General features: G+C 44.0%; 3 protein-coding genes across 3 annotated transcripts; 1 reads left to right on the top strand and 2 right to left on the bottom strand.

Moving 5' to 3' along the window:
• Positions 1-4,585: 4,585 nt before the first annotated feature.
• On the bottom strand, positions 4,586-9,529 carry LOC129742815 (uncharacterized protein K02A2.6-like). Its single transcript, XM_055734755.1, has 2 exons — positions 6,376-9,529; positions 4,586-5,079 (listed from the first exon to the last, which is right to left on the bottom strand). The coding sequence occupies exons 1-2, from the start codon at positions 9,527-9,529 to the stop codon at positions 4,586-4,588; spliced, it is 3,648 nt and encodes a 1,215-aa protein (XP_055590730.1).
• A 2,118-nt stretch (positions 9,530-11,647) lies between these two features.
• On the top strand, positions 11,648-16,599 carry LOC129742812 (uncharacterized). The gene is made up of 2 exons (XM_055734754.1): positions 11,648-12,848; positions 13,109-16,599. The coding sequence occupies exons 1-2, from the start codon at positions 11,648-11,650 to the stop codon at positions 16,597-16,599; spliced, it is 4,692 nt and encodes a 1,563-aa protein (XP_055590729.1).
• Positions 16,600-24,043: 7,444 nt separating this feature from the next.
• LOC129743910 (histone H4) lies at positions 24,044-24,377 on the bottom strand. Its single transcript, XM_055736147.1, has one exon. The coding sequence runs from the start codon at positions 24,375-24,377 to the stop codon at positions 24,066-24,068; it is 312 nt and encodes a 103-aa protein (XP_055592122.1). The 3' UTR covers positions 24,044-24,065.
• Positions 24,378-24,394: the final 17 nt, after the last annotated feature.

The raw sequence follows: 24,394 nt of genomic DNA, 5'->3' as shown, positions 1-24,394 counted from the left end.
AGACATGGAACATGAGACCTGAGACATGAGACATCAGACGATCTAATTGATTTTGTTTTTTATCTTAAAAATAAACTATCATTGTACGCAAATTTTTAAATAATCATGGTTCTTTCGCATTTTTTTAGTAACGTGCTTTTTTGCTCGAATTTTTTAATTAAAATGGTTTTTTTTCCGTGGATTATCGAAATTCGTGGTTTTTTTACGCGGATGTTCGAATTAACGAGGTTTTTTTTTACGCGGATTTTCGAATTAACGCGGTTTTTTTTTTACGCGGATTTTCGAATTAACGCGGTTTTTTTTACGCGGATTTTCGAATTAACGCGGTTTTTTTTTACGCGGGTTTTTTTTACGCGGGACCAAATACCGCGTAAAAAAAACCTGAGTGTACTGTAATTGGAGGTTACGGAAGTAATCAGGTATCAGAATGGGGGTAGGCTTAATAGCGGCACGTTATCCAAACATACGGGAAAATTGTGTGTTCTACAGATATATGCCTGAATCCCCATATGAATGAGCGACGACGCAATCGCTGCCCAATTGAGGCCGATGACATAGTAAGATCGATACGATGCGAATTGGCGAACGCGGCCAATGCGAACTCGAGCGGCGGAACAAATTGACATCTGTTTCGCCGCGTTGAGTATGTCAGGTTTAAGCGATTTACATACATTTCCATCAAATGTGGTTCGCCGCATTGAATCGCATTCGCTGTTTCGCATCGTATCGCACTCACTATGTCATCGGCCTGACACTGTTGAAGGCGTTCTTCTCGTCAAGTGCGACCACTGTGCAAAACCGGTCTACTCCCCTCTTCTTCAGTTTGCTCATTCGATGACACGTCGAACACTGAACCTCGAAAATACCCAAACTTGAGAACTTTCCCCGCCAACCCGAATGAAACTCCCTCCCTACAGGTTTGGCTATTGGTGGCATAGCTCAAAGTTAAGCTTTTAAAGGAGAACTCATCCCCCAAAATCTGATACCACAATAAAAGGGAAATCAAAATAAAAAAAAATATCGCCAGGTTCAGGAATCGCACTCATACCTGCAATGGCTTTGCGATTACCATCTCAGGATGCTAACCGCTCGACCACCGAAGAGTTGTTGAGAGAGGCAGCTACATCATCGTATATGTGAGACTTTCTGCGAATGAAGCGGGAATAAAAGTTATCCCCCAAAAAAAACAGTTCTTCGCTTTGAACTTACCCCCCAAACCTAAATCTGTCACGATGGAGGTAACAGAATCAGATGCGCTTACAACAAAAACCCCCCAAAAAAACAGTTCTTCGCTTGAAGGACAAGTTTGGCTTATTGGCAAGCTGTGATTTTTTCACAAACTTAAGTTGTCAATCTTGAACTTACCCTTTGACGGAAAAGAGTAGTAGGACCACTAGAAAGATTAGTAGGAATTCTACTAGCCGCCTACTAGCCGTCCCATTGTTTTCTAGTGGAAAATGGCCCAACCGATACAGTAGAAATGACATTCCCGGTTCAGAATGACAGCTCTCGCTGACATATGGCATGGTTTCATGGTATTGGTGTGTTCGGTTCGTGTTTATGTGTGCGTGCATACTGGAAATGTGCGCATGTATGGGTGAGTCATTTCAGGAAGTTTTTCAAATTGAAATAAATTGTCGAAAAAACATTTTATTTTTCAAAATATCTCTTTATTCATTATTAAAGCCTTTAAGGGAAGGCACATTTCACAAATCAAATTTTGACACTTTATGGCAACGATGGAGTGGAGCTAACATTCGTTTGAGAACCGGCACTTGATGAATGGAGTTTCCGAGTACGGCGAAGTACGTAAGGTGGGCCGGAGAACATCTGAAAAATTAATTCGCTAGTATGAATATCAAACAAGAAATAATCTTATCTTAAAAACTTACTGGCTGGCTGCAAACGATAGTCCTGTCCCAGTTTGCTGTTTTGAATAATGGGCTCTGGCGGGTGATTTCCAGCAGCAGGTACTCCTCCCGAAAATGTTGAGCTGCAAATAAATTGAAAAATTCAATAAGAATTTACCCCATTATTGCGCGTTAAAAATTAAAACTTACCATTTTGCAATTCATGGCTCTCGTAAAGAAGGCTGGAGTCAAAATGGCCGTTGCGAAAATATTTTTTGTCTGGCCTGCTTGGATCACCAATACATGCGAGCGAAAAGTCGTTAAAATGTTCACTCATTTGTTTTTTTGTATAGTATACTCATGATTGCATTTGTATGTGGGCAACCGGTGCAATCAGCTGATTTGACTTATGCACGTTGATATTTTAGACCTCAATTTTTGACTCCTAACGCAACCCTACGCGCGAAATTTCTCGTTCAACAATGATCCGCATTAATTGGGTAGGTTTGGCGGGTGGCAGTTCTCAAGTTTGGGTATTTTCGATTTTCAGTGAATGGCATCCACCGTACTGCGGCCTTTCCGAAAACCGAACTGTTTATCGGATAGGCCGTTCGCACTTTCGGTGTAGAGCTGGATCCTGCCCTGGACCACCTTCACTAGCACGTTTCCAACAGTATCCAGGAGACATATCGGGCGATATGCTAATAGGTCACCTGGTGGTTTGCCCGGTTTTGGCATGAGCACTGTTGTAGCAGTGATGACCGGGACATTTCGGGATGTTCCATGAGCGCGGCTTTCACTGCTGCAGGATGCCATCCGGATCGGGAGCTTTGTTCAACTTAGTGATGCGCGAGCGCTCAAGAGCCGCTCATTTGAACCGGTTCTTCAAAAAGAACGAAAGACCCGTGGCTCTTAAAAAAAGAGCCGCGGTTCAAAAATGAACCGTGACCCGCCGCTCAACACCGATTGAAATATTTAACCGCTACAATATGCAAGAGCGGAAAGTGGAGAGCCGTCCGTTCTTCGAATCGAACGAGTCACGGTTCGTTCGTTCTTTCCAAAAGAGCCGGTTCAAATAAACAGCTCTTGGTTGCTCTCCCATCACCAAACAAGCAACACAAACTGAAGAGCGGAGAACAGCAGAAATCCGTTCGTTCGCTCTCCCGAACCAAAAGAACCGAAGTGGGTGGTGGGCAGCCTTGCCAGATCTACGGATTTCTCCGTAGTTCTACGGATTTTCAGCATTTCTACGGAGCTACGGATCGATGCTCGAAATCTACGGATTTTCAGCATTTCCTACGGATTTTCTACGGATAATCGAATAAACTCAAGGGATTCTGCGGATAAATCAAAATTCTACCTAACGACCAAAAAAAAAAAAAAGGTCATCAGTACTATTTGGCCCAAATCAGTACGTTTTTCGATTTTCGTAGAATCTACGGACTTGAGCGGTTTCCAATCTGGCAACGCTGGTGGTGGGTGGTTAAAAAAGAGCTACAGGACGGCTCGAAAAAACCGAACAGAGCATCCGAGCCGAGCCGTTTAGGTATTTGATCAAATTGAACGGCTCTCCATACTCCGCTCTTGCCGTTCAGATTGTAAACCAGAGTTGAGCGAGTCGCGGTTCTTTTTTGAGCGGTTCTTTTTTGAGCCATTCTTTTTCGAGCCGTTCTTTTTCGAGCCGCTCTTTTGCGAGCCGTTTTTCGACTCTTTTTTGAACCACCACCCAGCACGGTTCCTTTGGTTCAAGAGAACGATCGAACGGCTTTCTGCTGTTCTTCGCTCCTCAGTCTATGTTACCTGTGATTTGATGGGCGAAGAACCAAAAGCTGCTAATTTGAAGCAAAAGCAGATCAACACACAAAATAGGGATGCGCTGGATTCTTTGATTTTTCAGCCATATCTCGTGTTCCGTATACGTATTCGTATACAAAATTAACAAAATTCAGACACTCGAAAAATGTGAGCCTATAATGTAATTTTAAATTTAATTTGGATAATGTAAGAAAACTGCTAAAGTGTGCTAGAGATAAATGAACGAAAATTGAGGACTCCAGTGGACATGTTTCTGTGTAATTGAACATGTTTTTTTTTAACATTAAACATTAATCCCGAGTTTTTTTTTTTTTTTGTAATTTCTTTATTTGAAACGGCTCATACCTTTAGGCTTTAAGGAGCCAAACTCGTTTTGTTTGATTACAATTGTGTGCTTATATCTAGTTCACTTTTTGAAGAAAAGATAGAAGATAGATAGGGAAATGTGAAAATAGAAAGAATTATAGACGAAGATCAATAGCTTTTAGGAAAAGATATATTTCGAACATGTAGTCCAAGTCTATCACAGCCAGCACATCTCTCACTGGAACATAGGGTGGTTTTCCTCGGGCCCTAAGGGAGTCTATAAAATTCGTTCTGGCGACAAGATGGACCTCGCACGACCAAACAATATGCTCGATGTCATGGTAACCTTGGCCACAACCACATAGATTGCTGCCAGCAATATCAAAACGATAGAGTACCGCGTCTAAGGAACAATGATTGGACATAAAGTATTTCTTTATATTGAAACAATACTTGGATTTTTAGACTAATTACTATTTTATTACTTTTAAGAGAACAATTGAGTAGCGTGTTACTAGCACGTGGGCCTGGCGAAGAATGAATAATTTTCACTTGTTGATCTGGTATCCACGGTAGCATAAGTCGATGCCTACTGTGGTAACATATCTCCCTCCTTATTTCCAGGACACCAGGTAAGAGTTTAATCTCTCAGGCAGTCTGATGTTCCTTCGGGGACGTCTAGGTGTTGGTTCATCTTCGAGGGAAACAAAAGAATCGTTTTGGTCTTCCATGCTAACATCGACATCGACCAAAGTTGATTCTCCGGCTGGTGGTTGTGGATCATCTTCTTCAGGTTCTGGAACATTTGATGTTGGAGATGGTTGGCTTGGCCGGGCTTGAAGTCCAAACATATCGACCAATATGTTCAATGGTGTAGGCTGCCTCTCCGAAGTACTTACATCACCCGGATACCGAAGCTTGACCTGGTCGACGTGTGAACGTATCAGCTTCCGCCTGCCATGATGCTCTTTCAATAGGATGTTGAAGTTAACTTTGCCAATCACTTCAAGAATCTTTCCAGGAACCCACTTCCAAGACGAATTGTTGCGGTATAGTTTGGCATACACCGCAGCACCAGTTGTTAGTTTGTGTGGTCGTGATCCCTGATCTGCTTTCGGATGTCTCGGTTGGTCATGATCCAGAAGATTCAGAATAGTTCTGATTTTTCTGCCAATCATGAGCTCAGCTGGAGTGGAACCATTCAGGACACGACTGGGAGTTGCCCAGACAACCAGAAGTCGTATTTTCTTTTACAGATTACATCGTATAGAATGTTATTTATACTCATTTTCGTATATCTGCACCTACAATGTGCGGTTCATGCATATTCTTTATCGTATTTAAAAGCATTGCATGATTTTATTACGACAAGAAGAGAGACTCGTATTTATGTACATATGAACTCGACCTTTGTGTACGACAATTCGCAAAAAATCCGTGAAACGACCGATATACGGTGATCAGCCGTGACTGAAAGATTTTGTCGTGCTATGCATAAAATAATTCGAAATAAAAAACGTATATAACTGTATTGATTCGTAATAATGTGCATGCAATCGTATACCTTTGCAAATTAATTCGCATGTCTGATTTTCGTAAAACGTATTTGCGGGCAATCGTAAAAGAATACAAAAAAGTTCAATAAAATTTTATGATAATGGGACATCGATGATTGGAATCGTTTTAAAGGAGGCATCAAAATGTTGGTCTATTTTTAGATCATCGATGACATGTTCTACGATTTAAAAGATTTAAGTTATAGAAATATACGGATTTGCTTTTGGTTTAATGCCTTTGAAGCAAATCCCCTTGAATTTATATATTCCAGATAGCGTCGAGGAACCATCATGAGCTGCAGATCGTATGGTCCGGGGATCAAGTCCAGGTACAAACATGAAAAAAATCAGCAGGCAAATAATAAATTTGTACGATATAAACTTAAATTTGACAGCAAAAAACGCATTTCGTTGAAATAATCTTATTTTTATTATTTTTGGGGATGAATAAACCAATTGGTTTAAAGCACAAAAAAATAAAAAATAATCTTATTTTTATTCAACTGACGGAAAATGAGAGCCCTGCACTCAAGTCGCAATAGACGACCAAATAAGTCGTCAAACTTTCCATATTGTTACGAAAAATGTCGTATATTACAACCTCAATCATCTATATGATGATGTAAATTGTCATAGTATATTCCAAAAAGAATCAGGGTAGTCGTAAATGATGCGCATGACAAGTCGTGCAAATCGTAATTTAATACAATCCAAATCAAGAATATGTTTGCTAATGTACCTATATGGCCTCCAAAATGATACGTATATACTGGTTTTGCTACATTATATACGATATGTTTACACGTATATTTGCACGTATATTTGCGTTGCAAATTCGAAATACTCACCAAATGGTTGTCTGGGTGATCGGTATACTTGCAGGAACGTTTGAAGGGATTCGTTGATGTTTTGCCAGTCGTTGATTTTCAGCAAAGACCTCTTGAGGGAATCCACGAACCTTTCAGCCTGACCGTTTGATTGTGGATGATAAGGCGAAATTCGCAAATGTTGAATACCGTTCCTCCCGCAGAAATTTTCGAATTGTTTCGAAATGAATTGGGTGCCGTTGTCAGAAACAATTGTTGATGGAATCCCAAAACGAGCGAACAATTCATCCAGGAACTCGATGACTGCCGATGATGTTGCTGATTTGATTGTGCAGATCTCGGGCCATCTTGAATGGGCATCCACCACAACCAGGAAGTTGAGACCTTTGAATGGACCGGCAAAATCGATGTGGATGCGTTCCCAAGGAGAATGTGTTGCTGGCCACGGTTGAGGAGGAGTTTTCGGTGGGGATTTGGCATGAACAGCACACATTTCACATTTCCTCACAAACGTTGAGATGTCGTCGTCGATTTTCGGCCAGTAAACGTGACTTCGGGCTAGGGCTTTCATCCGTTCCATTCCCGGATGACCTCGATGAAGTTGTTTCAGAATCCGTTGATGGTAGAATTCTGGGATGACTAACCGATTCGACATCATGATGCAGTTCTTGATGATTGCGAGAGCATCACGATGGGGGAAAAATGGCTTCACTGCTGGGTTAACAATTTCGGAGATGTTTGATGGCCAACCGTTTTCGATGAATTGACTGACTTGCTGAAGAACGGGGCACTTGAGTGTTGCGTTGGTTACCATTTTGAATGTGATGGGAACCGAACTGATGGCTTCTTGAAGCGGGATCTCCACATCTTCTTCCAGCTGAACCGATGCAATGACAAACTCTTCGTCTGGTTTTGAGTGTTTGTCGATTAGGCGAGAAAGGACATCTGCGTAGCCAAACTGAGATGTGGACACGTACTGGATCTCGAAGTCGTAGCATAGCAGTGCTAGAGCCCACCGCTGCAGTCTGTTCGCCGTGTGAACTGGTATGCCCTTCTTGGAACCAAATATTCGGAGAAGGGGTTGGTGATCCGTTTGCAACAGGAACCTGCGACCAAGAAGCATTCGATGAAATTTGGTCACAGCGAATACCAGAGCGAGTCCTTCTTTTTCGATTTGCCCATACTGTCTCTCGGCTTGAGTGAGGGATCGAGACGCATGAGCAACAGCTTTGAATGCACCGTTTGGGAATTTGTGAAGGATGCAAGCTCCGATTCCAGTTTGGGATGCGTCTGCTGCTACGATGATTTCAAGGTTAGGATCGTAGTGAGTGAGCATCAAGTCGGACTGTAGAACCTCTTTGAACCGTCGGAAAGACCTCTGGCAATCTTGATTCCACTCAAATTTGACATCTTGTTTCAGCAGAGCATCAAGCGGTCGGCGTAGCGTGTGCATTTCGCGCACAAACTTCGCATAAAAGTTCACTGCACCAAGAAAAGAACGAAGGGTACTCACATCGGTTGGTGCTGGCATCTTGACAATAGCTTCGACTTTGGCTGGATCGGGACGTAGACCTGAGGCGTTGACAATGTGCCCAAGGTATCGAATTTGCCGCTGCATGAGATTGCATTTTTCCTCCCTCAGGTGGAAACCGTAGTCCTGCAATCGCATAAACAATCCATCCAGAATGCTCCGATGTTCCTCTTCGGTTCGGCTGTAGACCAGAATATCGTCCAGGAAAGAATCGACACCTTTCAGACCGGCTATCATGGTGTTCATCAGCTGCTGAAAGGCTCCCGGAGCTGACTTGACCCCAGGTGCGAGCCGGTTGAAACGGAACAATCCACGATGCGTGTTGATGGTCAAAAGTTGCTTCGATTCGTCGTCAACCTCAACTTGCAAATATGCGTCGCTGAGATCGATGATACTGAAGAATCTGCATCCGTTGAGCTTGCTGAAGATATCATCGGGAACCGGAAGTGGATAGTTGTTCGGTTCCAATGCAGCGTTTAAACCGGTTGAGTAGTCGGCACAAATTCGGATTCGTCCTCCTGGTTTCTTGACAGCCACAATTGGAGCCGCCCACTGGGAAAATTCCACAGGCGTGATGATGTTGAGTTTTTGCAAGCGTTCCAGTTCCAAATCGATTTTCTCAACGGAGGTGAATGGCACTGGACGTTTCGGCTTGAAAACAGGTTGAGCGTTGGGCTTGAGGTACAATCGAACCTTCGTCTTCGTACAGTGACCCAGGGTGGATTTGAAAACCTCAGGAAACTTAGCTTTGTATCGCTGGATGTAGTTTGAAGATTCGAGTTGGACTTGATTGCATATCGCTGATAATGGTTTGTCCCAAAGCTCAAATAGGTCAATCCATTCCAGACCGAAAAGGTCCAGACGATTGTCGGTGACGTAATAGATCGCTGTTTTCTGGATGTCTCCTAGTGTCACTTCAGCTTTGGCCTCACCCAAAAGATGAAGGGGCTTACCTGAAGCTGTCGTGGCGGTGCGTGTTGTTGCTGAAAGTGCTGGTGATCCGAGTTTCTTGCTCCATTGATGTTTCGAAATGATGGTGATGTCTGCTGCTGTGTCGAACTGAAGCGTTGCTGCAGAACCATCGATGAGAACAGTGAGAAACTTCCGGCTTGACACGCAGTTGATGTTGTTTTCAGCAAAAACACCTTTCACGGATCGCTTCTTGAAAACCTTGGCTTTTGATTGCGGCTTCGGTTTGTAGCAATCACAATAACCTTCCTTGTGTCCGGTTTGCTTGCAATCCCTGCAGACGTGGCTTGAATAGCTGCAGTCGCGGACAAAATGCATTCCGCCGCACTGCCAGCATGGAGTCTTTGGGTTGGTTGAAGTCTTGATGGGTTTTGAATGTGAACCGGATGGTTTGACTGGAAACTTCTTCTGCTTGACTGTGCAGACAGAAGTCACCTGTTGATGTTGTTCAACCATCGCCGTGTCGAGCTTCAAATTTTGCAGTCGTTGAGCATCCTTGACCAGAATTTCGAGACTGCATTCGTCTTCCGGACCAGTTGCTTCCAATTTGGACAGTAGCCTCGTTCGTATGTCTGCATCTTTCGTTGATTGCAGACCGCAGATGAAAATGAGGCTTTTGAATTGGTCCGCCGTTAAGTTGGCCAATTCGAAATCCTCGCAGACCTTGTTCACCATCCCAGCGTAGCTCACCAAATCATCAGCATCGATTTTCCGCAGTTGAAAGCACTTGTAGCGTTTGCTGAAGAGCGAAATCCGGGTACTGAAGAGTTCCGTGAGTTTGGTGACCGTTTCTTCGAAGGAAAACTCACGCTCACGAAAACTCAAATTCGCTGAAGACGATTTCACGTTGATACGTGTCGCCTTCCATCGCTCCCACCTTTGCCAGAGAGTCTGCCTTCTCATTGCCCACTATCGAGCAATGAGAGGGAACCCAAACAAAGGTGATGGTAAAGCGACGTTTTGATAAAGCACTCAAATTATTCCGTATCTTCTCGAGGAAGTACGGCGAGTGCTTTCCCGGTTTTATCGAATGGATTGCTTCAACAGAGCTCAGACTATCCGTTACAATATAGTAGTGTCCATCTGGCCGTGATGCGATACTGTCCAAAGCCCAGTGAATAGCTGATAACTCCGCTACATATACAGAGCATGGTGGCTGAAGACTGTGAGAGGCGCTAGATATTTCGTTGAACACTCCAAATCCTGTTGTTTCCTCTATAAGAGATCCATCGGTAAAGTACATTTTATCAGCATCGACGTGTCTATATTTAGCTTCGAAAATTCTTGGAATCAGAAGAGGGCGATGCGAGACTGGGATTCCATGAATTTCCTGCTGCATAGACAAATCAAACTGGACAGAAGAATGATCGTAGTCTGGGCTACAAACACGAGTTGGAGAATACGAAGAAGGGTTTACCTGCATTGACATGAGGACATGGTATATAGACATAAATCTAGTATGAAGATTTTGCTCAAGTAACCTTTCGAAATTCACAATCACCAATGGGTTCATGACCTCACACCTGATGAGGAACCGGAGTGATAGTAAATTGAATCGATCTTTAAGAGGAAGTATTCCTGCCAAAACTTCGAGACTCATGTTATGCGTTGAGGGCATACAGCCCAGAGCGATGCGGAGGCAGCGGTTTGGATACGCTCGAGTTTGATGAGGTGAGATTTGGCAGCTGACTGGAAGCAGAAGCTACCATATTCCATCACTGAGAGAATGGTTGTTCGATACAATTTTAAAAGATCTTCTGGATGGGCTCCCCACCAGGTGCCAGTGATTGATCGAAGAAAATTGATTCTTTGTTGGCATTTTCCTTTCAGATACTCAATATGGGCTCTCCAGGTACATTTGGAATCAAACCAAACCCCAAGATACTTAAAACACCTCGATTGAGTGATCGTTCTGCCTAGGAGTTGAAGCTTAGGTTGAGCAGGTCTATGTTTTTTAGAGAAAACAACCATCTCCGTTTTCTGTGGGGAAAACTCAATCCCAAGCCCCAAAGCCCAGGAAGACAATCTGTCTAAAGTATCTTGTAAAGGTCTGTGCAGATGAGACTCGGAGGATCCTGTTACAGACACCACGCTGTCATCTGCAAGTTGTCTTAGAGTGCAGCCTTCAGAGAGACAACTGTCGATGTCACTTACGTAAAAGTTGTACAAAAGTGGACTCAAACATGAACCCTGCGGAAGTCCCATGTAAGAGATTCTTCTAACTGCAATATCTCTGTGAGCAAAGTTCAGATGTTTCTTAATCCCGAGTTTATATTCGTAGTAGAAGTTTAATACGTAATGTTGCTTTGAATTTAGCATTTTTAAAAAAAGTTATTTATAATTTTCATTAAAATGCTAGATATTTTAAAATATTAATTAAAATTTCATAATATTTATTCAATGTTAAAAAATATTTATGGAGTGAGTTTGTCCACGTGGACATGACTCAAACTCCTACCCCCCTCTACATGGAAATTTCCAAACCACCCCCCACCCCCTTCCCTTAGGTTGACCACGTGGTATGTGAACGGCTCCAGTGTTCAGGACGATTGTTTGATTCTACATGCTCGCCCATATTTAGCGCGAACACAAACGATTGCTGGTGACATCAGTTCGCTTTCGACCGCGTTACCGATCGGACGCTTTTTCCACTTGCTCTGTGTACAGTGTAGTTTTTTCTCTTTCGCGTTCTCGTGTATTCTCAATCACGGACATCATTTTCTTTTGAGTTTCCAGTGCCAGTGTTGAGTTATCCGGCGAAACATCGTAACCAGTGTTTTTTTTCCCTTTGAGATGGGGGAAACTCCCCCAGTGTGGGGCGGGGCACTTAACCCGCCAGGAAATCGAAACATGAGAACTGTTCCTTCATGGATGGACCCGTTCGGGGAGTTTGGCGATATCCAATTTCTCCGAATGAAACCCTCCGGCCACCAAAAACTTCCCAAAAACCCCTTCATCATATCGGCGTCAGTCGAAAAATACGTCGGTAAAATTGACGGAGGGAATCCTACTGACCGAGGGGAGAGTTATCTCCTTAAAGTCAGGAACTCCGCTCAAGTCAACAAGCTGCTCAAACTGGACCGACTGATAGACGGCACTCCGATCACCATCGAGCACCACCCGACCCTTAATCTATGCCAGTGCGTGGTGTCATGTGAAGACGCTGCGGGACTAAGTAACGACGATCTGCAAAGTTTCCTTGCCGATCAGGGCGTTACGAAAGTGTATCGTTTTCTAAGAAAATCCGGCGAAAAAACAGTTCCGACCAACTCCATGGTACTTACCGTTAAGGGCACCACTCCTCCTCCTCATATCTTCTTCGGATTTATCCGCATCGCAACTCGGCCATACTATCCCCGCCCACTCTTGTGCTACAACTGCGGCACATATGGCCACTCGAAGCTGCGTTGCAAAAATTCCCCCATCTGCATCGACTGTGGTGACTCTGAAGTTCACAAGGAATGTCCCAATGAACCGCACTGTGTCAACTGCCAAGGAACCCACTCATCCATTAACCGGAACTGTCCCATCTTTAAGGAGGAACAAGCCATTGTCCGCCTTAAGGTCGACTTGGGAATTTCCCAAGGCGAGGCCGTCAAGGTGTACAAAAGCCGACTACAGCGTCAAAAGGAAGCCACCGAACGTGCTCAAGCCGAAACCCTTAAAGACGAGCGGATCCGTCAACTAGAAGCCCAAGTTTCTCAACTTCTGGAACAACTGGCCAAAATCAAGGACAATCTCAACGAATCTACTCTTGTCGGTGGTTCCACAACCACTCAAGAGGATTCCGACGACTCCAGCTGCGACTCCGACCGTGACGGCGGCTCCGATCGTCACACGACGGTCATCCGTACACCAAGCAACACGTCCACCCCGAAACGAAATAGGCAAAACAGTTCCATCGAAAGCCCACCCAGCCAGGTAACAACAACAACGAAGAAGAAGAAGCCATCCATACCAGGTAACCCCTCAAGTCCCCCATCCAACTCAATTGGTAAGTCATCTTAACTCGACTTTGAGAAATTCTTACTTCCGAAAACCAAACCCCTTTATTTTCAAAAATGGCTTATTCTACCCCCAATTCAATCTCCCAAATGTTCACAAACAACTGCAATATAACATCCACCAGTAAGAACCCCAAAAAATCTGCTGCCCCCAAAAAATCATTGAACTTTGCCGTTCAATGGAACACACGAGGATTAACATGCCGACTCCCAGACATACAATTACTTATGAATAGATTCTCCCCACAAGTTTTGTCCATTCAGGACATTCTCTGCAACTCCTCAGTACCCCAAAATCTCATCAAGGGTTATCAATTGCACATCTCCAGCAACCCAAGCTCCCGACAAGGCGCTGGCCTTGCAATTAAAAATGGAATCCCCTACGATCTGATCAATATTAACTCTACATTGAATGTTATCGTTGCCAAGCTGCACTACCCGTTCAACATTACTGCTGTCTCTCTCTACATCCCACCTCAAACTACCTACTCAGATTTCACAGAAAAGATCGACGATTTACTCCCACAAATTCCAACACCATTTATTATCATGTCTGACCCAAATGCCCACTCTCTGTCTTGGGGTAGTTCACACACATCCAGAAAAGGATCTTATTTAGAAAATCTGGCCATTGCCCATAACCTAACCATCTTGAACAACTCTCAACCCACCCGCCTAGACCCTTCCACAGGTAACATGTCTGCTCTGGACCTCACAATGGTCTCATGGGAGCTTGGTCCAAAATTTTGCTGGAATGTCCTCGTCGACTGCCATGGCAGCGACCATTTTCCTATCCTGATCAAAATCCAACATCCTACCCCGCAAAACACTACCAGGCCTCGATGGAAGTACGACAATGCCGACTGGCTTGGTTATCAACTTGATGTTGACAGCCTACTATCAACTCATACCCCTACTTGCGTTCAAACGTTCTCCACAATTATACTAAAATCTGCCGAAAAATACATCCCCCGCACTAGTGGTATGCCCGGGAAAACCGCCGTCCCCTGGTGGACCCCCGAGGTTAGAGATGCCATCAAATTACGGCGAAAAAGACTACGCGCTCTTAAACGTATCCCCAACGATGACCCTCGAAAAGAAACTGCTCTCGCCGACTACAAAATCGCTCGGTCTTGTTCAAAACGAGCAGTGAAGGACGCTAAAATCGCAAGCTGGCAGAAATTTACCGAAGAAGTACATCCAAATACCCCCTCCAATGTACTTTGGGCAAAAATCAAGACCCTCAACGGGGACTCCCGTAAAAACCCCTACCACATCTTGCTTAACAACAAATACACAAATGATTCTTCTACTCTAGCCAACTCCTTCTGTGACCTCTTTTCCTCAGTCTCAACTTCATCCAACTCTCCTCTACCCGATATTCCCTCCACACCCAGTCATATAAACTCCGACTACAATAGCCCTTTCACCATCGATGAACTGGAGTCTTCCCTTCGAAAAGTGAAGGGCCTATCCGCCGGCCCAGACGAAATAGGATATCCCCTATTAAAAAATCTATCTCTCCTCGGCAAAAAGTGTTTCCTCAACATCCTTAACCTTATCTGGTCGGCAGGGAAACTTCCCGACAGCTGGAAGACTGGACTAGTCATACCTATTCCCAAACCAAAGCAAAACCTACACCTGATCGACAATTATCGTCCAATTACCCTTCTTGATTGCTCCGGGAAAATCCTAGAAAGGATGGTGAACCGTCGTTTACAAGCCATCCTAGAAAAACGAAAGCTTCTAGATTCTCGACAGTTCGCTTTTCGGACCGGGAGGTCCACCGACGACTATTTCGTAGAACTAGAATCCACCCTTTCAACCTCCTTAAAACAACACCAACACGTCGAATGCCTCTCGCTCGACCTGTCGAAAGCGTTCGACAGGGTTGACAGACCGGCAATAATTACCCAACTGGTCAAATGGGACCTTGGCGGGAGGATGCTCCAATACATCAAAGACTTCCTCACTAACCGATTCATTCAAGTGCTCATCAACGGAGCTCGCTCATCCGTTAAACCTATTCTTGGAGGAGTGCCTCAAGGCTCTGTTATTGCCCCCACTCTATTTCTAATTGCGATAAACACACTCTTCCACACAATCCCTAACAACATCGAAACACTAGTGTACGCTGACGACATACTCCTAATCTCCACTTCTCCTTTTGCTAGAATGGCTCGAAGAAGACTGCAATCGGCGGTCAATTTGGTTGCTGAATGGGCCCCTACCGTTGGGTTTCAGTTTTCTCCCTCCAAGTCTTCCCTTCTTCATTTCGGCCCTAATAGAAGAAAACTCAAAAAAATACCCCCAATATCAATGCTTAACCAAATCATCCCACTAGTGCATTCTGCCCGGATATTAGGAGTGTGGGTCGACGACCGCCTAAACTTTAAGTGCCACATAAATCAAATAAGAAAGAATACTATTAACAAGCTCAATATTCTCCGAATTCTCACCAACAAAACCAGTTTTGCCCATCGAGATTCGCTTTTTCGATTTCTCCACGGCTGGCTTATTCCCTCTATCCTTTACGGTCTCGGTTTTACCAGCCTCGCACTTGACGAAGTTATCAAAAGACTGGAACCGCTCTACAATAATTGCATCCGGACAATTAGTGCCGCATTCTGTACCAGCCCTATTTACTCTCTAATGGCCGAAAGTGGGCAACTTCCTTTCAAATTTCTTGTCGCTAAACACCTTTCCTCCAAAGCTATTCGTTCTCTTTCCTATCAATGCCCCTCAGACTCCCCGTTGGTCCAAAGAACCAACTCACTATTAGTGGAAATTACCGGAATTACCCTCCCACCAATCTGTTCAAGAGATGGGCTGAAAATCAAGTTTTGGAACGAACCCACACCTAACATAGATCTGTCCCTGAAACATAAAATCAAAGCTGGGAGCCCCCCAGCGATCGTCTTGCCCTTCTTCCGACAACTGGTCGATGAAAAGTACCTTGGACTGCCCCACATTTACACCGACGGTTCCAAGACCAACAATGGTAATGTCGGATGCGGCATACACAATGGTATCTCCGACCGAAGCTTGCCTCTCCCTAAATCCTGCTCTGTTTACAGCGCCGAAGCCTACGCCATACTAGAAGCAATACAAATGTCAGATCCAGGCGCCGTTATCTTTTCAGACTCGGCCAGTGTTCTGACGGCGTTGGCTGCCGGCAACGTACTACACCCATGGGTCCACACCATCTCAGAGACAGCTCCCCGGAAAAACATCGTACTCTGCTGGGTGCCGGGTCACACCGGTATTCAGGGCAATGAGGTGGCCGACCGACTGGCATCCATCGGTACAGAGCTTTCCCCTCCCTCAATTGAAATCCCGCAATCTGACGCCACTCGATTCATTCACAAGACAATAAGAAATGCCTGGAATATAAAATGGTCTAACCATTTACACGCCAAAATGCGTGAAGTTAAAAATACCACCGAAAAATGGTCCGATAGACCTAGTCAACCTGAGAGGCGAGCCCTCACCAGGCTACGTATTGGGCACACCCGACTTACACACGCCCACATAATCGCCAAAGATGAACCCTCCCTCTGTATATCCTGTCATTCCCCAATAACCGTCAAACACATCCTCACCTCCTGCCTCCAATACCTCCCTCTAAGACAATCCTGTGACCTATCCGCAAGCTTACGCCAAATCCTCTCCAACTGTCCTTACGAAGAGAAAAAACTTATAACTTTCCTCACCAAATCCAAACTCCTCTTCGAAATATGATTCATCATTAAATGTTTGTTAATTACTATCTTTCCCTTTCCTTTCTACATAAATCTTGAAAAAGCACAAGATCTTCTCTTTAACTACTTACTATCTTTTCCCTTTTCACAAAAAAAAAAAAAAAAAAAAAAAAACCAAAAAAAAAAAAAAAAAACCAAAAAAAAAAAAAAAAAACCAAAAAAAAAAAACCAAAAAAAAAAAAAAAAAAAAAACCAAAAAAAAAAAAACCAAAAAAAAAAAATAAATAAAAATAAAAAAAAACAGAAAAAATACAAGAAAAAAAACAAAAAAAACAGAGAAAAAAAAACGAGGAAAAAAAAATCCAAAAACAAACGTGCATACAAAACATAGAGAAATCTGCTTGCCAACAACGTGAAACGTTCTAATTTACGGGATGAATAAGCAAACAAGTTTAAAATCCCAGATAAAAGAAAAAAAAAAAAAAAAAAAAAAAAGATTGCTGGTGACATTCAACTCGAACCGCCGTTGAGACAGGACGCTTTCTCCTCAGTGCAAATCATCGTCGTTGAATAACCTTACCGCCGCGTTTTTCTAATCGTCTCTATCACAGACATCCTAATTAAAGGATTTTTTCTAGTGAATAAGAACTGTGATCAGTAATTCAGTGATTAGTGTTTCCGAATCATGGGGGACAACCCCCCTCCTTGGGGCTTAGACCCACTTCCCAGCAACTTTAATCAAAGAAGAATACCAAATTGGATGGACCCGAAAGGCGAACACGGGGAAATACAGTTTCTCCTACTGAAACCCGCTACCACAGCCAAATTGCCTGCGTACCCTTTCATCATATCAAAAACCGTTGAACGCGCTGTTGGTCAAATCGTTGGTGGGCATCCCTACGACAAAGGGGAATCCTACCTGCTGAAAGTTAGGTCACCGAAACAAGTGGAGAAACTACTTGCCGTCAACGAACTAATTGATTCCACTCCGATTAATATCACCTTACATCCAACCCTCAACACATGTAAATGTATTGTTACATGCAAAGAGGTCGCCGGTGTATCAAATCAACAGCTTGCGGGCGACCTTGCCAGCCAAGGGGTCATCAATGTCTACAGATTCCTGCGGAAAGTGGACGGAAAGGAGACCCCCACGGACACGTTCGTTCTTACTATTCAAGGCACTACAGCTCCAACCCACATTAGATTCGGCTTCATTCGAACCCCAACTCGCCAATACTACCCTCGCCCTATGATGTGTATGCAGTGCGGTAATTTTGGGCATACCAAAAAACACTGCAAGAATGCCCCGGTTTGCCTGATCTGCGGAGAACAAAAAATCCACACAAACTGTAAGCTGACCCCAAACTGTATTAACTGCCAAAATCCTCACCCCACCACAAGCCGCGTTTGCCCCGTTTTCGTCGGTGAACAGGACATTATCAAAATTAGGACTGACCGTGGGATTTCCCATAACGACGCCGTAAAGGAATATAGATCCCGCCAAAACCAGACCAGCTCCATACAACAGCGACTCAGCCAAGCCAGTTCCAGCTCTTCCGTCGACGCCAAGGATCGGGAAATCGCCGAACTACGAAGACAAGTGGCATTCCTCACTGCTCAAATCGCTACTTTTTCCCAACTCGTTAAAGAGAAAGAACGAACCAACGAATCTCAATGCAGTTCCGAAAGTGACACCAGCATGGAAAGCAACAACTCTACCATAAGTAAGGCCTCAATCACCAAGCGTTTCTGGAAAACCTCTTCAGACGATTCTCCCCCCGGGACAGAAACCAATCCACAAGATGACAGTAAAATTCTGAATCGCCCCAAAAAGAAACGTCAACGGAGACCGAACAATGCCAATCTACCAGCTAAAGACCCGACTGTTGACCATAACCGACAAAACACCCATCCGACCCCAACGGTAAATCCATCTTTCTTCCTAAAGGCCGGTAAGTCCAACCAACCATAGATATAACTTCCTACTATAGCTCCAGATTTTTCCACTATTTTAAATACTTCTGCCTACCACTTTAATTCTATTACTCATCATGACCCACAATAATCGCAATAGCCCAACACAAAAAACTACAACCAACTTCGCTCTACAGTGGAACATCTTTGGTCTCAGAACCCGATTACCTGAAATCCAATTACTTGTCTCCAAATACTCCCCAATAATTCTCGCTGTTCAAGAAACCCTCGCCCCACATTCAACAATACCAACTAACATAATTAACGGCTACCACTTTTTGTCACATAAAAATCCCTCGAACCCCTACAGCAGAGGCGTCGGCCTCGGAATAAAAAATGGATTCCCATATTCTTTTGTCAACATAAATTCCCCCCTCAACACTATCTGTGTTCGTCTCGAAGCCCCCATCAAAATCTCCGTAGTTTCCCTCTATGCTTCGCCGTCACTATCATACGAAGACTACACCAAGGGCTTTGAAGATCTGATCCCACAAATACCAACCCCTTTCATCCTACTTGGTGATTTTAACGCCCACTCTACTGAGTGGGGGAGTAAAAACGTTGACCGAAAGGGTGAGTTCATCGAGGACTTTGCCCAAACTAAATGCCTAACCATCCTCAATAATGGCTCCCCTACACGTTTATGTCCCCGCACGGGCAACACGTCAGCTATTGATTTAAGCATAGTATCCTGGTCTCTCGGGCCTAAATTCGGCTGGAAAGCTCTAGAAGACAACGGTGGGAGTGACCACTTTCCCCTCTTAATTAATTTGCAACACCCCTCCCCTGTAGCTGCCACAAGGCCTCGCTGGCGTTACGACGAAGCCAACTGGGATGACTATCAAACCCATATTGAAAGATTTATCTCCGTTAACAATTCTATTTCCCTCGAACAATTCAACAACATCCTATTGGAAGCGGGTTCCAAATTTATTCCCCGGTCAAGCGGAACACCAGGCAAAACCTCGGTCCCATGGTGGGGGCCTGAAGTTCGGGAAGCCCTGAAAAAACGAAGGAAGGCCCTTCGACTTTTAAGACGTATTCCTAATGACCATCCCAATAAACAGACTGCTTTAACATCTTTCAAAAATGCCAGGGCGGAAGCCAGGTCCGCAGTTCGGACCGCAAAAAACAATTGTTGGCTTAAGTTTACTGAAGAAATTCACCCCAACACTCCCTCCAAAGTCCTTTGGAGCAAAATTAAAATCCTTAACGGAGAACCCCGCAAAAATCAGTTCCATTTACTCCTTAACCAAAACTACACCAACGACCCACTCCTTCTGGCCGAAGCCTTCTGCAAACATTTCTCCTCTACAAACACTGTCAATCAAAATCCAACTCCTCCCGAAGAAACCCCCCCATATTCTCTACATCTTTCTCTCAGCTGTTCCTACAACTCCGACTTCACCCTAGATGAACTCAACACGGCCCTTCATAAAGTCAAGGGTCTATCTTCTGGGCCCGACGATATCGGGTACCCATTTCTCAAAAACCTGCCCCTATCCGCCAAAACAACATTTTTAAATATAATCAACCAAATCTGGAATGATGGTTCGATACCTGATAACTGGAAACGCGGCCTTGTTGTCCCTATTCCCAAGCCCCAAAAAGATCCAAGTAACATCGACAGTTATCGCCCTATCACTTTGATTGACTGCTCTGGGAAAATCATGGAAAGACTAGTCAATCACCGCCTCAACACCATTATAGATCAAAAACTACTCTTAGACGACCGTCAATACGCTTTCCGTCCCGGCCGATCAACCGATGACTATCTATGCCTCCTTGAGTGCATTCTGGATGATGCCTTAAGTCGAAGTCAACACATTGAACTCCTATCGTTGGACCTATCCAAAGCTTTTGATTGCGTCGAACATAACACCATACTCACCTCCCTGCGAGACTGGGGAATTTCTGGTAAATTATATCAATATATCCAAAGCTTTCTAACCAATCGCACTATCCAGGTTCTAGTCAACAACTCTCTCTCCAGCCCAAGACAAATGCCTACAGGGGTCCCGCAGGGATCAGTAATCTCCCCTACCCTCTTTCTGATTGCCATAAACTCCATTTTCAAAATCATTCCTGAAAACATCAAGATCCTTGTTTACGCGGATGATATCCTGCTCATCTCGATATCTGCATTTGCCCGCCTAACACGAATCAGGCTACAAACAGCCTTAGACAAAATTGCCATTTGGGCACCGAAAATATGTTTCCGATTCTCCCCTGATAAATCTAAACTCCTTCACCTTGGTCCTAATAGGAAAAAACTCAAAAAACTCCCTCCCCTGAAACTATTCAACCAGTCCATCCCCTTCGTCCATTCCTTCCGTTTATTGGGTGTTTGGATTGACGACCGACTAACATTTTCAACTCATCTCAACCAAATTAGAAAGAACAGCAAGAACAAACTCAACCTACTCCGTATCCTAAGTAAAACCCCAAGTCATGCAAATCGAGACTCCCTTATTAAATTTGTCCATGGATGGTTACTCCCATCAGCACTACATGGTCTGGGTCTCATCAGTAGATCCGGCCTTCGGCTCTACCACAAACTTGAACCTTTATACAACGGATGCATCCGAACAGTTGGTTCCGCGTTTGTAACAAGCCCCATCGTATCGATCATGGCCGAATGCGGCCAACTTCCTTTCAACTATCTGGTTGCCAAGCACCTTACCTCTAAATCAGTCCGTTGGCTCGCCATTGGAGGCAACAGCGACGCTCCCCTAGTTACTCGCACCAACACCATACTCCAAAATCTCATTAACTGCTCCCTTCCATCTGTTTGTCCTAGAAGAAAACCTCCGTTTCGATATTGGACTGAAAAAACTCCACCCATTGACTTCTCCCTATCCCTCAAAATCAAAGCCGGTCAACCCTCCTGCACCGTACTACCTTTTTTCCACGAACTAGTTGACAGAAAATACAGGACAACGACTCACATATTCACTGACGGCTCCAAAACCATTGACGGTCAAGTCGGCTGTGGCATTGAGGATCCTCTCAACAAGCGTAGCCTTGCCCTACCATCTCAGTGCTCCGTCTTCAGCGCCGAAGCATACGCTCTATTGAATGCCCTTCAAAATATTCCAAATCAACCAACCGCAACCATGAACCGCATGAATCAGTATTATACCACGACTATTCCCATTATCTTCTTCCCAAGACACTCAAAAGATTACTTCTATAGTTTTGGATTATTAATGTAAGATAAGGCTTATCATTTTTTCATGTAATGGAATCGTTTGGACGCACTTTACGATACAGGGAACGGGTCGTTAAGTAGAGTAACCATTCAATTTTTTTTGCTTTTTTCTACTCGTTTTGAAGCGAGTTGGATGATATGTGGAATCTTTACTAAATGATCGTCTCATAAGAAAAAAACGATACAGCATTTCATGTAGTTTTGATTAAAAGATAACAATTATGGAACAAAATTTCGTTTATTTATTCATAAATTATTTTACACCTTCCAAAGATTTTCATTTTATAAAAAAAACACTCCATACGCGAAGATAGCGTGTGCTGCTGCATCTAATTATTGTTCGGTGACGGAGAGGTACATCAACCGGGAGACTGTGGTGCTGTTGGTTACACATCGTATCTTTTCCGGCCACTATTGTTAGAGTTCGCTATCGTCTTCCTCCGCTGAGATTTTGCCGGTTTGGTCTCGTGGCCACCTGCAGTCGTGCTCCCATCGGCTTCGCCTGAATCTTCCGGATGTTCAAGAACCGTTGCACCTTCTGGACGTTCCATTTTGCAGTGCTTTTGACAATTTTCCGGTATCCACATTTCCTTGGAATCTATCGGTGCGCAAAAATGAAATCAATTAATTAATATTTTCTTCGACATCAAGAAGTTTTCACTTACCTTCATCAGCACCTGTCGTCTGGTCGTCCCCGAATGCTTCCGCGTAGATTTCGGAGGGTCCAAAAGCCACCTCCCACACCCCCAAAAGCCACAATTCCGGAACACAAAACGAAAAGCTTGGCCACGTTTATTGACGTTACAGCAAAAAATTCGTTGCGCGTTGCAAAAATAATTTTTTTATTCCCGAGATGATTAATCTAATCTTTCCTAAATATTTTTTTTATCATTTCGGCGTGTTGCAATAATAATCCATTTATTTAAAGAAGTATTAATCGTATCTTTCAAGAATGATATTTTATCCGTTCTAGCGGAGGCACATTTAGCCAAAACGCAATGTGAAACGTTACTATTAATGTAATCAGAACCGAATAATACTGAAGATTCAGCATATCGTATTTGACTATGCGGGGCTCTACAACCATCTTTTCCGACTCAGCAAGTGTGCTGAAAGCAGTCGCCAAGGGCAGCATAAAACACCCCTGGATATCTTCCATATCACACGAGGCCTTAAAGAGAGGTGCTACCTTGGTTTGGATTCCCGGTCACGCCGGCATACCCGGCAACGAATCTGCCGACCGCCTGGCTTCTATAGGTGCCAACCTAACCCCACCATCTGTACCCATCCCGCAACAGGACGCTTACCGTGACATCTCTAACAAAATCTCTCTCGCCTGGGAGAGAGACTGGTCAGCAAATCAAACAGCTAAACTCAGGGAAGTGAAAAACTGCCCCCGCAAATGGATCGACCGAAAAAACCCCAAAGAAAGAATTGCCCTAACGCGACTACGAATCGGCCATACCAGGCTCACTCAGGGATATCTTTTAGATAGAGAAGAACCCCCCATTTGCCCCTCATGCAGCTGCGTAGCTTCTGTGAAACATATATTGGTGGACTGCTCAACATATGATGTACACAGAGTGGCTTGCCGACTAGCCAACAGCTTACGGCAAATACTCTCAAATTGCCCAGACGAAGAGGAAAAAGTATTAAACTTCCTAGAAACCACAAAACTCCTGTCCGAAATTTAAGAGTGCAAATAGGGAAGAATGACATGAAAATGTTAAATTCCCAGAAAAAAAAAAAAAAAAAAAAAAAAAAAGGCTCCAGTGTTAGCCGCGTAACACGGTTCTTTTTTGAGCCGTTCAAATGAACCGGCTCATTGAATTGAGCGAACGGCTCTGAGCCGCTCATTGAAATGAGCCGTTTTGCCCACCTCTAGTTCAACTGGAGGGACTTAGCAATGTCGCGCACTTCCTCCAGCGAAATCTGCTCCTAGTCATATGGGAACCTCGGCCATTGGGCTTAATAAAATCCCCGAAAAAAGTAGCTATCATCTATGGATCGAGATGATCCTCCCATCTGCCTCCTAACAATCAAGAATTTTCTCCTAAACTGTCCCGTATACTCAAACCAAAGACAAATGTTGATCAGTTATGAGAAATTGACCCAACTCCTTAAGAAAAGTGGCCGTTCTTTTCAACACTTAGTCAGGTTGCTCATATCTCCCTTACGTGTTATTCATTTTTGTTCCGGGAATTGAACACCACGGTCATTCTTCCCTAAAGTTATTTTCATGATATTCAATTTAACTCTTTCGTAGTTATTGGTGGTCCTGAAAAGGACCGTTTTTTTTACTTCAGCTCTATCATAAATTAACCTCCGAATCCATACAGAGTGCGTCCTTGACGTTTCAACGCGTAGACAACATCCATAGCGGTGACAGTCTTACGTTTAGCATGTTCAGTATACGTAACGGCATCACGAATTACATTTTCCAGAAACACTTTCAGTACGCCACGGGTCTCTTCGTAAATCAGTCCAGATATACGCTTTACTCCTCCTCTACGAGCCAAACGACGAATAGCAGGCTTGGTGATGCCCTGAATGTTGTCTCGTAACACCTTGCGATGACGCTTGGCACCGCCCTTTCCTAAACCTTTTCCTCCTTTGCCACGTCCAGTCATGATGAGCGCTGAAAGTA

Source organism: Uranotaenia lowii, chromosome 2 (assembly GCF_029784155.1).
Source record: "Uranotaenia lowii strain MFRU-FL chromosome 2, ASM2978415v1, whole genome shotgun sequence".
Lineage (NCBI taxonomy): Eukaryota > Metazoa > Arthropoda > Insecta > Diptera > Culicidae > Uranotaenia > Uranotaenia lowii.
Note: the sequence above shows the minus strand (reverse complement) of the source record. Positions and strands in the feature narration are given on the sequence as shown.